The 14,456-nt window shown below is 38.5% G+C and overlaps 4 protein-coding genes across 5 annotated transcripts; 2 read left to right on the top strand and 2 right to left on the bottom strand.

Annotated features, from left to right (window-relative positions):
• Positions 1–878: 878 nt before the first annotated feature.
• LOC17881560 (ferritin-1, chloroplastic) lies at positions 879–2,865 on the bottom strand. The gene is made up of 8 exons (XM_006288457.2): positions 2,179–2,865; positions 1,991–2,074; positions 1,837–1,897; positions 1,654–1,741; positions 1,492–1,553; positions 1,340–1,405; positions 1,190–1,253; positions 879–1,103 (listed from the first exon to the last, which is right to left on the bottom strand). Exons 1-8 carry the CDS (start codon positions 2,475–2,477, stop codon positions 1,069–1,071), a joined length of 759 nt encoding a protein of 252 aa, XP_006288519.1. The 5' UTR covers positions 2,478–2,865; the 3' UTR covers positions 879–1,068.
• Positions 2,866–3,534: 669 nt separating this feature from the next.
• Positions 3,535–5,276, top strand: LOC17884376 (uncharacterized protein At5g01610). Its single transcript, XM_006288725.2, has 4 exons — positions 3,535–3,628; positions 3,711–4,121; positions 4,485–4,539; positions 4,631–5,276. Exons 2-4 carry the CDS (start codon positions 4,035–4,037, stop codon positions 4,999–5,001), a joined length of 513 nt encoding a protein of 170 aa, XP_006288787.1. The 5' UTR covers positions 3,535–3,628; positions 3,711–4,034; the 3' UTR covers positions 5,002–5,276.
• A 465-nt stretch (positions 5,277–5,741) lies between these two features.
• LOC17884311 (protein trichome birefringence-like 35) lies at positions 5,742–7,965 on the top strand. The gene is made up of 6 exons (XM_006287677.2): positions 5,742–6,145; positions 6,274–6,553; positions 6,809–6,980; positions 7,070–7,266; positions 7,359–7,511; positions 7,591–7,965. The coding sequence occupies exons 1-6, from the start codon at positions 5,932–5,934 to the stop codon at positions 7,919–7,921; spliced, it is 1,347 nt and encodes a 448-aa protein (XP_006287739.1). The 5' UTR covers positions 5,742–5,931; the 3' UTR covers positions 7,922–7,965.
• Positions 7,966–8,032: 67 nt separating this feature from the next.
• On the bottom strand, positions 8,033–14,426 carry LOC17882096 (protein BREAST CANCER SUSCEPTIBILITY 2 homolog B). Of its 2 annotated transcripts, XM_006286720.2 has the most exons (20): positions 14,115–14,425; positions 13,869–14,015; positions 13,466–13,627; positions 12,207–13,190; positions 11,964–12,088; positions 11,720–11,874; positions 11,476–11,598; positions 11,213–11,398; positions 11,054–11,135; positions 10,900–10,950; positions 10,734–10,815; positions 10,510–10,621; positions 10,352–10,423; positions 9,860–10,058; positions 9,609–9,791; positions 9,193–9,335; positions 9,051–9,113; positions 8,758–8,959; positions 8,483–8,656; positions 8,033–8,362 (listed from the first exon to the last, which is right to left on the bottom strand). In XM_006286720.2, the coding sequence occupies exons 1-20, from the start codon at positions 14,266–14,268 to the stop codon at positions 8,297–8,299; spliced, it is 3,465 nt and encodes a 1,154-aa protein (XP_006286782.1). In that variant the 5' UTR covers positions 14,269–14,425; the 3' UTR covers positions 8,033–8,296. The 2 variants fall into 2 exon arrangements, with proteins under 2 accessions (XP_006286782.1, XP_023635937.1); XM_023780169.1 differs by lacking the exons at positions 8,033–8,362; positions 8,483–8,656; positions 8,758–8,959 and having other exon boundaries at positions 9,644–9,791; positions 14,115–14,426.
• Positions 14,427–14,456: the final 30 nt, after the last annotated feature.

Here is a 14,456-nt window from a genome sequence, read left to right as displayed (position 1 = left end):
TATCTTCACAATTATGGTTAGTTTTTCTATCCGTCTCTTTCAGTTTCAACGTAGCTTGTCCAGTTTCAAGCACTTGTGGTTTCTATTTCTGTTTTCTGCTTAAATATGTAGCTGGAATCTGAGCTTAGCTTTTGTTGGTTAGGGAATTCAAAAATTCGTGCATTAATCTAGAAGATACTTGTTAGAATGCGTATCTCTCTAGATTAGATGCTACTATTCGGAATTATTTGATATTCCCTTAGCTTTTTGGTTAGACTGTGATAAAGGGGTCATACAGTAGAGAATCTTTCAAGCTTGCTTGGTTCCAGTGAGAGACACTTCTTCTATCGAAGATGTCGCGTCATAATTTTGGGTTATACTTGAAGGAAACACCTGAAGAAGCTCAATTTCTTCGTCACTATATAAATCAGATTCTCACTCTTTACTTAATACTTAGTGGTTTGAAGAACCTTGATGAAAAGATAAGTCATTAAGGGAGAATCTCTCCATGAAAGCTTAGTAGTGTTTTCATACGTAATGAACTTTTCATGGATACCCATTTTAGTACATGGTCAGCTCATTGTAGAACAGAGGAAAAATGTGTTTGTTTGGTTATAATAGATTTTCCAGTGTTTAAGATAGAATCAAAGTAAGGGCATCTCTTTTGCTTTAATGTGACCATGTCCTTGTTCTTGTTTGCTTTTTCAGTAATCCAAATGACCAGCTTGTCGTTCCCGGTGGAAAGTGACATACCCCTTCATGCTTCTGGTAAATGCTCTTCATTAACAGGTTTGTTATGCTTTCTCTTTCAAGTTGGGTTATGAATGTTTTCTGTTTAGTTGGATAGGTTTGAGTTCTTTCTACGTACCTGGTTAGTTTTCGTCATTTGGACATATCTATTTAGAAAAAAGTAAACAAAAACTTCATTGATTTGGCTTAGGAAGTTATTACAAACACCATCTTAAACACAAAGCTTACTACTACAATCTTATTGTCCATAACTTTCAATCTAAAGCTTTTAGAGAATCTTTGGGTTCTTCTGAGTAACCCCACAATGGACGTCTGAAAGTGAACTTATAGAGGTCGAGTCTAATTCAGAAGCATCTGGTCGAAATGCCAAACTCCTGCAAAGACAGAAAAGATTATAAGCTTTATAACAACTTAATTAAAGTCTTAGAAAACGATTTGAATATAGGGTTTTGATTTGTACCGTGGCCTTTGCCGACCATCCTTAGCTGAGTGATGTAGTCTGAGATCTTCTTGATTGCTTCAATCTAGAAAAAAAGTGATCGAGTCAAAACATGTTAGGAATTTTTCAAGTAACTAGATCTGGCTAGACCAAGAAAAAAAGAGCTTTTACCTGTTCTCCAAGAAATTCACTCTCAACAAAATCAGCTAACTGGGGATCATTGTTCTCTGAGGCCACCTGTTTTTGTTGGCCAAGAGTTAAGCTTATGAAAATGAGTATTAGTTTAATCTTTGATCACCAAAGAGATAAGTTATAGAACTTACTCTGTGAACGTTTAGAAGCTTCTCATTAGTGAGTTTCTCTAGAGAGAGAGCCAACTCCATTGCTGAAAAATAAATAAGTAAACTAATAAATATCTGCATCATTTTTCCTTTGCCAAAAAGAAGTAATTTTAGGTGTGTGTGTGTTTTTGGTATAGAGTTTACCGTATAATGCATCTCCTTTTTCAGCGTGTTCGAATTCTGAAAGAGGTGAGACGATTGGGTGGAGTTTCACTCTTCCTCCTCTTTGGTTCTGTATACACAAAGACACAAACCAGCAATAGAAAGTTAACTAACTTAACTCTCTTTATAAACTTGTAAAAGTTTTAGCTTTAAAAAATAGAAAACCTGGTACTCCATAAACTTCTCAGCATGTCCTCTCTCTTCCTCACTTGATTCCTTGAAAAATCTGGTGGTAATCATAAAACCAAGTTGAACATGGATACATGTCTTTAAAGTAGATATAGATGAGATAAGACAAAAAGTTAGAAGGTAAAATTACTTGGCTAGTCCCTTAAGAGCAACGTTGTCTCTGTCGAAGTATGCGTACATGGAATGGTAGACGTAGGAGACGTTGTATTCCACACTGCAACGATGGACCTCCGTTAGATCTATATATATATATATATATTATTTTTGACATTTTCCTTCTTTTTTTTTGTTTAAAACAGAAAATAAAAAGAAGCTTACTTGATTTGCTCATTAATGGCAGCCTCGCTAGTATCGGCATAGCCCTGGCGAGCGAGGGAGACATGAGATGTGATGGGGATGGCGAGATCGGCCTTCTTCACCTCCTCGAACGGCTGGAAGACGACTCCGGTCATAGGCATGTTGTTTGTGTCAACCGTAGCGGCGGAGAGGACCAGTGATCTGCCGCCGCCAGTATTCATGGAGAATCCGAGAGAAGCAGAAGCAGGGCAGTGAGGGAGTAGTGGCTTGGGAGAGAGAGCGGGCTTAGTGGTGAAAGAAGAGAGTGCCCTTGAGGCCATTGTTATGGGAGGAGATAGACTAGGGTTGATGAGGCGAGACGGCTGAAGAGAGTTGGTATTTGGTTGTTGCTAGATGAAGGATGAAGGATGATAAGAAGAGGAAGGAGGGTTTAAATAAGAGGGAAATGGCGTGTGGTCGCCGTTGGATAGGGGAACACGTGGAGGGTGGAGATAAGGCCAGATGTAGGGGCGTGTGGCGGCCTCGTGCTCCATCCAATGAGATAGTGTGAACGTGAGGATATTCGATCCACGTTACCATCTCAATATCGACTTTTGTCTCCTTCCCCTCTCTCTCTCTTTATCCTCCGAATCTTTTTTATTTTACTATTATCCGTTTCCTACTCTCGCGTTTCCGCTCTTCTTATCTCTACTCGCTCTCTCTCCTATTTCTCCCCTAATATATTTGTTGTTCGATGAGTAAAACATTCAATTTGTTGACTCAAAAAAAAGAAGAAGATGATAACGTTTACAACATAAGTTGGACGTGTAAAAGTCTGTGAGACGCGTATTGTAGGAAATAGGATAGGGATCATCTGAGTATTTTGCATTTTTTTTTTCCTGATTAAAAGATTTAGAATATGTATATATAAAATTTAAATATGTTTTTGTTTGCAAAATACTAAGCTACTAGACACATAAATTGAATGGTTCAAAACCCTTTTAAGACTTTTTTTTAATATATATAGTATTTGTGTGGCCTTAATATGCATAGGAAAAATATAACTTTTACAGAAAAAACGAAACATGCGTGGATCTCTTTGAGTTTATAGGAGATTTGATGGAGACGTAAATAAACTCATACATATCGATAGAGAGTCTCTAGGGGAGGGAGGTGTAACTTCGTGAAAGCGCGTGTGATGTTTCAAAATGGGTCCTTGTGTTTGTCCGGAGACAATTACACGTCAGAATAAGTACCAATGTAGGGTCTCTCTCTCTCTCTCTTTAGCTAGTAGCCTAGTACTAATGTCACGGCTCACAAAATAAAATATCACAAAATTATTATTTAAAGCTTTAATAATGTTGGCAAGAACAAAAAAAAAAAAAAAAAAATGAAAAACAAAAAGCTTTAATATAAGTTGGAGTTAGGCTTGGTTTTATTTTCTTGGCTTGATTTGATCCGACTCTGGAATGCACAAAGATATATATAAAAAGTAGGTCATAAATTCACCACCATATCATCTCTACTTGTTTTTGTTTTGCTCTGTTCATGTGGGCATGTGGTTGGTTGTTCAGGTTCAGGTTCAGGTTCTAACCAAGTTGGGGTGTAGTACTAGTAACCAGTTTTTCATCATAATTCCAGCTTTCAATGACGGTCTGTCTTTATAGAGAGAGTTCCCAAGTTAGTGATAGGCAAGTACTTTTTTTTGTTGTTGGATAAATGTTTTTGTGATTACCACGTGTCATATGTTTATTGGCTTGAAAGAATAGTGCATAACGAATCCAACGTTGCGGTGGGAGAGTTGGATTCCAAAATTAACAAGTCTTTCGTTTGTATTTCTTTGGGTAAATTCTTCTTCTTGTTCGTCTGGGGGACTTTGTGATTTGATTTGGAGAAGAATGGATCAGATCTTCAACAAGGTTGGATCCTACTGGTTAGGCCAAAAGGCCAACAAGCAGTTTGACACCGTTGGCAACGATCTCAACGTACGCACCATCTCTCAACATCTTCTTCTTCTTCTTCTCTTGCCATCCCTATTCTCTACAGTCTGATTTTCTTTTATTTTCTGCCGTGGTTCCTATATAGTTGTTGCGTCTTTATTCCAATATAATGATGCACCTTTTATCGTCTTTTTGGTATCATACATTTTTGAGGTCCTTTCGTCGGTGAAATCACGCCACCTAAGGAAGAACATCTATTATCCAAAACGATGATATCCTTAGAAACTTCATCAATATTCAAAAATTGCTTCAATGATGTTTTTTTTTTTTTCATGTGGTTTCCATTGTTCTATTATTAGATAATCTTGTATAGATGATGATCATGTATATTCTTTATTAACATGTTAGTCGGTGTCAACGAGCATCGAAGGAGGAACGAAATGGTTGGTCAACAAAATCAAAGGTTTTGCATCAGTTCTGTCTTGTGAATAGTCTTTTATCACAACAGCGTCTTTTGACATTCCATTTCATTCCCCCACTGTTTGTCATGTCAGGGAAAATGCAGAAGCCGTTGCCTGAGTTACTAAAAGAGTATGATCTCCCCGTTGGAATATTCCCAGAGGATGCTACGAACTATGAGTTCGATGAGCAGACCAAGAGACTAACTGTTTTGATCCCAACCATATGTGAAGTTGGCTACAAGGATTCATCCGTCTTGAAATTCGCTACAACGGTGACAGGGTGCCTTGAGAAAAGCAAGTTATCAGACGTGGAAGGAATCAAGACCAAAGTTATGATATGGGTTAAAGTCACAAGCATCTCTGCTGATGCATCAAAGGTCTATTTCACTGCTGGGATGAAGAAGAGCCGGAGCCGAGATGCTTACGAGGTTCTAAGAAATGGCCTCCGAGTCGATAAATTCTAACTTAACTCCATGAACACTCCTCTTTATCGAACCCATTCTTGTCTTCCCAAAGTTTCAAGCTTTATTCTTATTTACTGTGAGTGTCCAAATGCATTAAACTAATTCATGATTGTGATGGAACTGAGGAAGATGATAACTTTCACATTTCTTTCGGTTAACTTTAGGCCATGGAATCCCACTTTTGCTTTTGCATCAAATATTATTGATCCGATCTTTGTATTCTCTCAATTGTAACAAATGTACTATTATTCTGTCATTGTCTCTCAATTTGGATATGTATTGGTCTTAACTTTGTTTGATGGGAGAGTATATACCAAAAACAAAGCATGAGATGAGATGATAAGCATTTTGTTGAGTTAAAGAGGAGGGATTCGAAAGAGGCGATATATATAAGTAGTATTGTATTTATAGCTAATAGGAATTGGCCATATAAGTAGTATTGTATTTATAGCTAATAGGAATTGGCGATGACAATAAATAAGCCTAAAATCTGAAACATGATTACACTTTTGAGCTTGTGATAGCAATTTACTAAGACCATCCTCTATGCATGAGTTTTTACATAAACTCACAAATTGCAAAGTGAAGCGCGTTGATCTCACATCCCATAAGAATGCTTCAATTTTTATTATTTTCATTTGTGCAAAAAAACTGAAGACAGCTCTTATTAAGGATGATGATGGTGGGATCTGGTAAATAACGTCAAAAAACCAATTTGGTAATATAATAATAAACATCAAATTGAATTAATCTATGTGCTGAGAGAGAGAGAAAGAGAGAGGAGGATCGAATGGTAGCTCCTCCAAGCTTATACTAGTCGCATCGAAGCTGAAGCGAGCTTTGGAGAAGAACAAGTTGACGACTTTATTCCTACTCTCAGTGACTCTGCGGGTGCTTGGTGACAAGTATCTTCTCTCTTGAAAGTCTCCGATGTCGCAGAGATGGAGCAGCAGAAAGAAGAGTCGGCTTCCGTTGGCGGGTCTTCTCTTTATGCTCGTTGTCACCATTATGATCCTCTTCAACGAGCGTAGCATTCAGCAGATCCACTACCACGCCTCGACGACTCACACTCAAATTCTCCGTCAACCTTCCTCTTTCACTTTCGTCAAGCCTAATGTTCCTGCGATTAACTTGGGAGCTCTTGGTACTGTTCCTTCTGATCTGATGAAATCTCGTTGCTACTTGTATCCCATGTAATTCCCAATTTGCTCAGCTTTATTGTGCCCTTGTATAACATCAACTTACACAAATTGAACAAAAAATTAAATGCAGAGGTTTTGGATAGATTCAGCAGATGCAACTCCACGAAAGATTACAGTGGGAAGAACATCAGATTGGTTGACCCGTATGAACAAGACTCGGGTCAAGGACCAAAGGAGGAGCACTGTGATGTCTTCTCTGGGAAATGGGTCTTTGATAATTCATCATACCCTTTGCACAAGGAATCTGAGTGCCCTTACATGTCTGACCAGTTGGCTTGTCAGAAGCATGGCAGGAAGGATTTGGAATATCAACATTGGAGATGGCAACCTCATGCCTGCAACTTGAAGAGGTTGCTAAATCTTACTACTTCGCTCCTTTTTTTTTTTTTTATGTTTTTGGTATCATTTTCTATAAGAGTTATGTTTCTGTGGATTTTGTGATTTGATCAAATGAAGAATGGAGTATGTATCGATGAATAGCTTGTTATTAATTTGAGTGCTACTATCGTTTGCAAAGAATGGTAGAAGATATTGAAACTGATGATCTGCTTCACTGCTTGCTAATTGTTTGTGTTCTACCCTGTGGTTTCCACATTATCTTGTAGATGGAATGTGACAGAAATGTGGGAGAAGCTTAGAGGAAAGAGATTGATGTTTGTTGGAGACTCATTAAACAGAGGCCAATGGATATCAATGGTTTGTCTGTTACAGTCTGTTATTCCACGTGACAAGCAGTCTATGTCTCCCAACGCTCACCTCACCATTTTCAGGGCAGAGGTAATAAAAGACATGTGAGCATAGCTTGTATGCCTCTTTGTTCGAGGGGTTTTGGTGTGATTGGTTTACTTTTGTGAATGTATCCACAGAACTACAATGCCACGGTGGAGTTTCTCTGGGCTCCATTGCTCGTGGAATCAAATTCTGATGACCCGGTTAATCACAGATTGGACGAAAGGATTATCCGACCTGATTCAGTTCTGAAACATGCATCAAAGTGGCAACATGCTGATATCTTAGTCTTCAACACATACTTATGGTGGAGGCAAGACCCAGTCAAGATCCGGTAAGTATATATATATATATAGACATCATTTCTTTACCTGTTAATGCCGCAAAAACAAAATTTGGGGACTCAATTGCATATTTGAATTAAAGATGGAGCAGTGAAGAAAAAGGGTCATGCGAGGAGGTGAAGGGTGCCGAGGGAATGGAGATGGCAATGAATTCTTGGGCTGATTGGATTGCTAATAATGTCGATCCAAACAAAAAGCGGGTTTTCTTTGTCACAATGTCTCCTACGCATCAATGGTAACAAAATACATATCCCCAATATGATTGATTCTACTTGTTTGTTCCATATTTGAACCGAGCTGTTGGAACTGGTCAGGAGCCGAGAATGGAACCCGGGAAGCGAAGGAAACTGCTACGGGGAGAAGAAACCAATAGAGGAAGAGAGTTACTGGGGAAGTGGGTCAGACATTCCGACAATGAGGATGGTGAAGAGGGTTTTGGAGAGACTGGGACCGAAGGTTTCAGTTATAAACATCACTCAGTTGTCTGAGTATCGTAAAGATGGTCATCCGTCGGTGTACCGGAAATTCTGGGAACCTCTAAACAAAGACCGGTTGAATAAACCGGCATCGTATTCAGATTGTACTCATTGGTGTGTACCCGGAGTTCCTGATGTCTGGAATCAATTGCTTTTCCAGTTTTTGTGAAAAATTTATATGAATGAAAGTTTTTTTTGTCAAAATTTGTTTGATGTGATTCTCTGTATTTGATGGAGCTTTTTTTTTATATATCTCCGGTGCAATTTTAGATGTAGGCAGTTCAGTGCTAACGCAAAAATGATCATAATGTTCAACCACGGATACAAAAATTACTTTACATATCATTCCTTTTCCATAAAAATACGATCAGATAACCGGATCTAACTTTTCCCTACACTTGATACTACTACGTAAAGAAGATTCGTTTATTTGTACCAAAATTATGAAGCAAAGTGGTTATAATAGCTACATCCAGCAACCAGCAAGGTTAGACAACTTAGGACTTATTAACAAAATTTAAGAAGATAGATAAATAATTCACCTTCAGCATGATGGTGAATTACAAGCACCGATTATAAATAGGACTCTTCGCCGAAGTTCATGGATGACCTGAAATAGAGCAACAAAACAAGTTGGTTTAGAATATATAATAACGCAAACCCCAATAAATGTCCATTCTTTTTTAACAGAACAATTATAGAAAGAAAGAGGAAATTGAAGAGAACGAACAGAGTTGGAAGAAGAGCGCTTAGCCCATGTTTGGATATGGGCACTGCTACTTTTTAGGTGAGAAGAGTAAGCAGCTTCTGCGTTTATGAAGTAGACCGAGTTCTCTGTTGCCTCACCTACCCACATTTCGTTTTTCGCATCTTTTGCTCTTTTTATTAGATTGCAGAATCCAACCTGCCAGAAGTTAAGACCCACACAACATTTTTCAAAGGTTAAGATTTCTTGGTGCCTCTCTCTCCGTGTAATACTAGACAAAGATTAAAATTTGTACATACCACGGATCCAACCAAATTATGGCTGATGTGGGGAACAGAGATATCATCCATTGGGTTGCTGAAGCTTATAGCAAGAAGTTTGTGTGAGATTTCCCCTGAATGTTCGGTGGATCCATCTGTCACAAACACCCACTGCTTCTTTTGTTGAACATCTGTGTATGCATCTCCAACATATACAACGTACGCAGCGATATCAAATTCACTGAACGACATAATTAGAGATGTTAGGGTATAAATTAGCAAAGTAAGTGTGAAAAAAAAGTGTTTATCAAAAGCTTGGATTGAGAATAAACCTTGAAAGAGGAATTTCACCAAGATTTGACAAAGACATTGGTTTACGAGGGTTGAAAAAGGGCCTGAAACACAGGGAAATTAAACAAATTAATGAGATTGATTTCAGTGTCTCTACAAAAGAAAGTCCACAAAACAACTTACTGAAAACTTTCAGAAGCTTTTGGAGACAAAGGCTGCCATCTTGAGCTAGACCCTCTGGCATGCAAGTAAAGTGTTTCTGAACCTGAGTTCATTGGTACTAGCCCTTTCATTATGTATATTTTTCCCTCTGTCAGCTCGGTTCTCTGTCACAGTAGTAGACAATGATAAACTGTTTTATGAATTTCTACAAGGAAAAGGTTGCTCAAGCTAATCAATGACGCTCATAATGCAACAGTACAATGATGATAATTATTTTCTGGTATGAACATCAGTCTACAGCAACTCCGAAAAGCTTATATTTAAACTCCCAGTTCGGTCTCATATGGACAGGGTTCATGTAAAATCATAAGCCATTTGGAAAAGTGCCTTCCTTTAAATTGTGCATGAAAAATGCAGATTTAGGCATTTGAATATACCTGTCTCTCCGTGGGATTCCAGATTGTTACTATACCTTCTTTAGGATTGTGCTCTCCTTCATAACTTAAGCTAGTCAGTCCAACAAGTCTAATCCTCATGAATGGGGTGACGTTCCTTTCACCTAAGCCTGCGTCTTCCAGAGCTTTTGCCACTGATTTTTCCATTTTCATTTGCTTGGCTGCCTGAGGTTCAGAGTGAAGCAGTTAATTAGAGTAATTGATCTATGAAAAAAAAACAATTAATATTCTACCTCGTATTTTGCTTTATATGTTGTGTAAGATGTCAACTGTTCTGGGCTCATTTCTGCCATTAGGAGTTCAGGTTCAGCAGCTGTCTCTAACAAGTTAAAGACCTTGGCTCCTTCTTCGCTGTCAGTGTCGTTCTGGCTGTGAACACCATTAATTCCTCTCTGATACTCACACACAAGACCCTCAACAAGAGCTGAGCGCCTAAGGCAAACAGGAAAAAAGGTAGGTAAGAATGAGAATAAACTACAAGGAACTGCAATCTTTGAATCGTCCGTTGGCAAAACCATCCTAATTCAGAAGGCCAGAAGATTTCCTATTATATACGAAGATTGTCTGTCTGTCCCAAAAGCCACTTAGAAACATAATATTGTTGAATGTAACAAAAATCACGACACTTCTTAGACAAGAGATGCATGTGCTAAATTCATCACATAAATGTTACTAAAGAATTCTCTCTACAGTTGTGATGGAAACACGGTAACTGGCAAACTTGCCTCTGATGATGCAGCTGGATAATTCTACTTTCCGTTCTCTCTGATCGAACTATTGACTTCTTTTCACCTAATCTGCATATGCAAGAAAATATAAGTCTACCAAAGCATAGAGGAGACTGGAGGCCAAGTTGCATTAACAGGCACACATTTATATTGACCTTTCCTTGTATAATATGGGGTATATTCGTGTGATTCCAGCTAGCGTTTTAGGCACTGGACCCCCATTGCACTTGATACAGTTGAAAGCCAGGGGGACACCAACTTCTTTACCTTGAAGAAGAGATCAAAAGACAATCGATATAAAAAAAAAAACAATATGAAAACACACAACCACTATGAAATAAGCAACTTAGAGGACGTGGTAACTTTTAAAGCAACTTACAGAATCCTAGTCGGTCTGCCCAGTGAGCTCTGTATGTCCCATTAATATTCAACAACAAACAGATTGTACTTGAAGTTACCGCCTGAAATTTGGGTTAAATGAAACTATGAAAAAAACAACAAAGGAAGGTTTCAGAAAATCGCATAGAATTCAACGCCTAAGAAACCTCAAGAGGTGAGGTTGGCGTAGCCCAGCCAGAAAGTCCTGCCCCGAGGATCTTCAGATAAGAGATAAGAACGTAAGCAGCTGTAAGTCAGTGATCTAACCAAAAATATGTATTGCAAAACAAAATAGCTAAACCCTGCAAGAAAATAACTTACTCGAAGCTTCTGCCCAACAAACAATTTTCCAGCATTCAGCTGCTTTGTTAGCACTACATCCAGAGCAGCATTCATCGAGTACCTGTGATTTAAAAAAATAAAATCCTGAGGAAAGGAGACAAGAAAACAGGTAACAAAACAACGATAGCAATTTCATACCACCCATCAGTGAGTTCTACTTTCACATTGCTGCAACTATCAGAACCATGTGTGTTCTGAGAATCATTGTTGGTATTTGGATTAATAGCTGATATGCAGAGCACCATCATTGATGAAGCTGGAGCATCACCACTTAGAATTCTCTTGATTGCAGAGTAATGACCATGATTGACCTCTCTCTCATATCTATGTTGGTAGATGAACCATGTTAGACTTTTCACGAGCTTAAATAACAACGAGAATGTGTTGTGAGACTGGGAAACCTGTATTTTAGTTCCTCAAGTACATTGGTGACTGTCAGAAAATTTCCTCTGCATTTGGCTGGATAGTATATCTCGTAGCATGCAAGCTTCCAGACTATCCACCTGTAGTGATTAGTGACCCACCTAGAGCATATATAGTGATAGATAGTTAATAGACATAGGATTATTGCTCACTGTCTATCTTATAAGTGAGAATAAGCTGATAACATGGGTAACTAGAAACATTTTAAGAGACAGAAATTACTTTCTCGATGCATGTTGTGTGGAAGCACCAGACTGAGCCAACAATTGAAGAAACGTTTCAGCTCCAACCATGTTCGAGGAAGACTCATCAGGGAATACATATTTATCTGCATTACTTGATTTGATTCTTCTGACATGGTCTGGCACATAATCCATCTGAATTCACATCGAAGTGTGTTTCAGTGAATTTAAAACAAAAATGTATATATAAACTCAGGAACATGTGAAAGAGACAAAAGATTTACCTTGGTCGTAGCTGTTGGATGCATTCCAAAATAATCCTTGATATATACTCTTGGAGACCTTTCTGGATATCTTGTCGAAAGCACCTTTTTGGAATTAAGTGTATTAGAAGATACGACAGATAAACCTGACAATAGACAGGACACACAAGAAAAATAGAAATCTGAGAGCCAGCCAAATAATTTAAAATAAAATTTTGTAAAACAAAAAAAAACAAATCATATACATATTCCTGAATATTTTACCACTTGAAGCATGCAGATCATTTTTCTTTAAAGGAGTTTTAAAGGAGGAAATTCGAGGCCTTTTAAAAGGAGAAGCGGAGACTGTCTTTCCCAGCCTTTTCTTTTGAGTACTGTCTTGTTTATTGTTTGCATAAGCTATATCACTGCGATTTGTTATATCGGCAAGTGGCTGGTCAACTGGCCTTCCAAACTGCTTAGCTCTTGGATTCAAACCATTTTCCTTGAAATTATTCACTGCCATATCTGATGATGAAGGCCTGTTATCTGACAATCCATGTGTAGCGAGTCCTGTGATCTTCAGAGTACAGTCTGTCTCATCAACAGCCGCATCAAATTTCTTGATCAAATTACCCCCTAAAGCTAAGTTCTCCAATTTGACTGATCTAAACTGCTTTGAAGATGACCGCAGAGGAGATACAAAACTGTTTGACGTATGTTTGTTGCTTGTCTTTTCTTCATGAGCAGTATAAACTGTATTGGCGCTTCCATTGTTTATAATAATATCACCTAACTTTCCATCTTTCTGTGGTGTCACAAACTGGTCACCTGCCTCTACATTATCAAAGAAAGTCCCTAACTCAGGGTCTCCAAGAAGATTTCTGGCACGTGTCAATGCCTCAGCTGACACTGACAATGATTTTCCATCAGCCGTCTGAAACTTTGTTGAAGCCTTTAAAGATGGATTTAGGATTTCAGATCTCTTCCCTGATACATGATCCCCAAATTTTCCTGGAGTTCTTGAATGATGCTGAGCCGCTAGAGCATCAAACTCCTCATTTGTTTTCAACCCAGATGACCCATGTTGCTGGTGTGAAGAAGACGACTGGCTCACGTGCATAAATTCATTCAAGTCATCTTCTTCTAGTCCTAACAATGCCTTGGCTCTTGCCAGACCCGCAGAAGATACATTCACCTTCTTGTTAGAAGCTGTCTGAAAAAACGAGTTGGGAACACCAAACCCACTCTCCCTGGGAAGAACATTGGCTGCACAACCAAATAGAAGCTTATTAATAAATCAACTGTAGTGCCATTTTTAGTAGTCATTTCCTTAACAAGTAAGATGGTTTGTGGATTAATTGTTCATTATAAGATGATAACAAGCGAGCTAAAGAGACTGTGTTCAGCTTTGAGATCACAAAACACAAAAAATAAGTAAACTGGAAGTTGAATGGAATAGGACGATAAAAAAAGTTGATATATAAATGTGCACGCAACCGTGCTGAAAACAGGACTTTAGAGAAGAGGAGATAACAAGACACCTGAGTCAATCAATTTATCACCACCGAGCATAGACAAAGCTTTGGCAATTGAAGACTCTTTCAGTGGGACAGATCTGCCTAAGGCCGTCGTGAACATTGGAAAAGTTCCAGCAGTATCCACTTGTCTCATTTGGGGATTTGAGCTTTTTGTGTTCTGCAAATCTAAAGTGTAGCCAAGAACAGGAAACATTCAAAAGAAGTTCCTAAACTCATATCACTAACATTCTGTAATTATGAACGAAAAATAAGAAACAACAAGTGCACCTGAATCACATCCAAAACAAAAGATGTAGAATATCATAGATCAATTTTTGAGTATTGCAGCAGCCATTGAAAAATTCCCTCAAAAGGTCTAGGGAATTCAAAACCACGTTTTCCGGAATCTAGTGTAAAAATAACGTACCTGGAAAGGCAACCTTGTCATCTGCTAGAATGGATTTGGCTCTAGCAATCGAAGACTCTTTTAGAGATACAGACTTCCCCAGCCCAGTCCTGAACATTGGGATTTCCGCAGGCATGGATTCCTCCCGCTCTATAAGCTTCGAGCCTCCTTTGGAGCATCAAACAATAATTTTATCTCCACACGCGTCATATGAGAATAGTCAAAAGGAAAAAAAATAAAAATTAGAAGGAAGATATGAAGAATCACCTTGAAGCAATAGATCAGCCATGGAAGATAAGGGAGCTGTGGATTCGAGCGCCTTGGTTGGAGTAGACTCAGAGTCGGACTGAAGAATCCGGCCAGCGACTTCCCACCGGAAACCATCGCCGCTGGAATCGGAAAATAACTGCCACGTCGACATTTCTTCAGTTCTAGGGTTTCGAAAATTCCAGATTCGTTATATGAGTCAGTCGAATCGAAGAATGAAACTTGGTGATTTCAGAATTTCCTCTAGCTACCAGAATACCAACCACGCCATAAGAGCCTCAGGGAAGAGTGCGGAAATTTTATTTTCTAATTTTATTTTTTTTTGCCCCAAAACGCCACCTT

This window comes from Capsella rubella, unplaced genomic scaffold (genome assembly GCF_000375325.1).
Source record: "Capsella rubella cultivar Monte Gargano unplaced genomic scaffold, Caprub1_0 scaffold_6, whole genome shotgun sequence".
Lineage (NCBI taxonomy): Eukaryota > Viridiplantae > Streptophyta > Magnoliopsida > Brassicales > Brassicaceae > Capsella > Capsella rubella.
Note: the sequence above shows the minus strand (reverse complement) of the source record. Positions and strands in the feature narration are given on the sequence as shown.

Bases quoted from the DNA above. Each gene is read 5' to 3' on its own strand.
- LOC17881560 (XM_006288457.2), bottom strand. From the start codon at position 2,477: ATGGCCTCAAGGGCACTCTCTTCTTTCACCACTAAGCCCGCTCTCTCT. The intron at 1,898-1,990 runs GTAATTTTACCT...GATTACCACCAG, and splicing joins GCTCTTAAGGGACTAGCCAA to ATTTTTCAAGGAATCAAGTG. The intron at 1,254-1,339 runs GTAAAAGCTCTT...CTTTTTTTCTAG, and splicing joins GTGAATTTCTTGGAGAACAG to ATTGAAGCAATCAAGAAGAT.
- LOC17884376 (XM_006288725.2), top strand. From the start codon at position 4,035: ATGGATCAGATCTTCAACAAGGTTGGATCCTACTGGTTAGGCCAAAAG. The intron at 4,122-4,484 runs GTACGCACCATC...TTAACATGTTAG, and splicing joins CCGTTGGCAACGATCTCAAC to TCGGTGTCAACGAGCATCGA. The intron at 4,540-4,630 runs GTTTTGCATCAG...TTGTCATGTCAG, and splicing joins GTTGGTCAACAAAATCAAAG to GGAAAATGCAGAAGCCGTTG.
- LOC17884311 (XM_006287677.2), top strand. From the start codon at position 5,932: ATGTCGCAGAGATGGAGCAGCAGAAAGAAGAGTCGGCTTCCGTTGGCG. The intron at 7,267-7,358 runs GTAAGTATATAT...TTTGAATTAAAG, and splicing joins CAAGACCCAGTCAAGATCCG to ATGGAGCAGTGAAGAAAAAG. The intron at 7,512-7,590 runs GTAACAAAATAC...GGAACTGGTCAG, and splicing joins ATGTCTCCTACGCATCAATG to GAGCCGAGAATGGAACCCGG.
- LOC17882096 (XM_006286720.2), bottom strand. From the start codon at position 14,268: ATGTCGACGTGGCAGTTATTTTCCGATTCCAGCGGCGATGGTTTCCGG. The intron at 11,875-11,963 runs GTAAATCTTTTG...ATGTGAATTCAG, and splicing joins ATCCAACAGCTACGACCAAG to ATGGATTATGTGCCAGACCA. The intron at 9,792-9,859 runs GTAGAATATTAA...TCTGAACCTCAG, and splicing joins CATATAAAGCAAAATACGAG to GCAGCCAAGCAAATGAAAAT.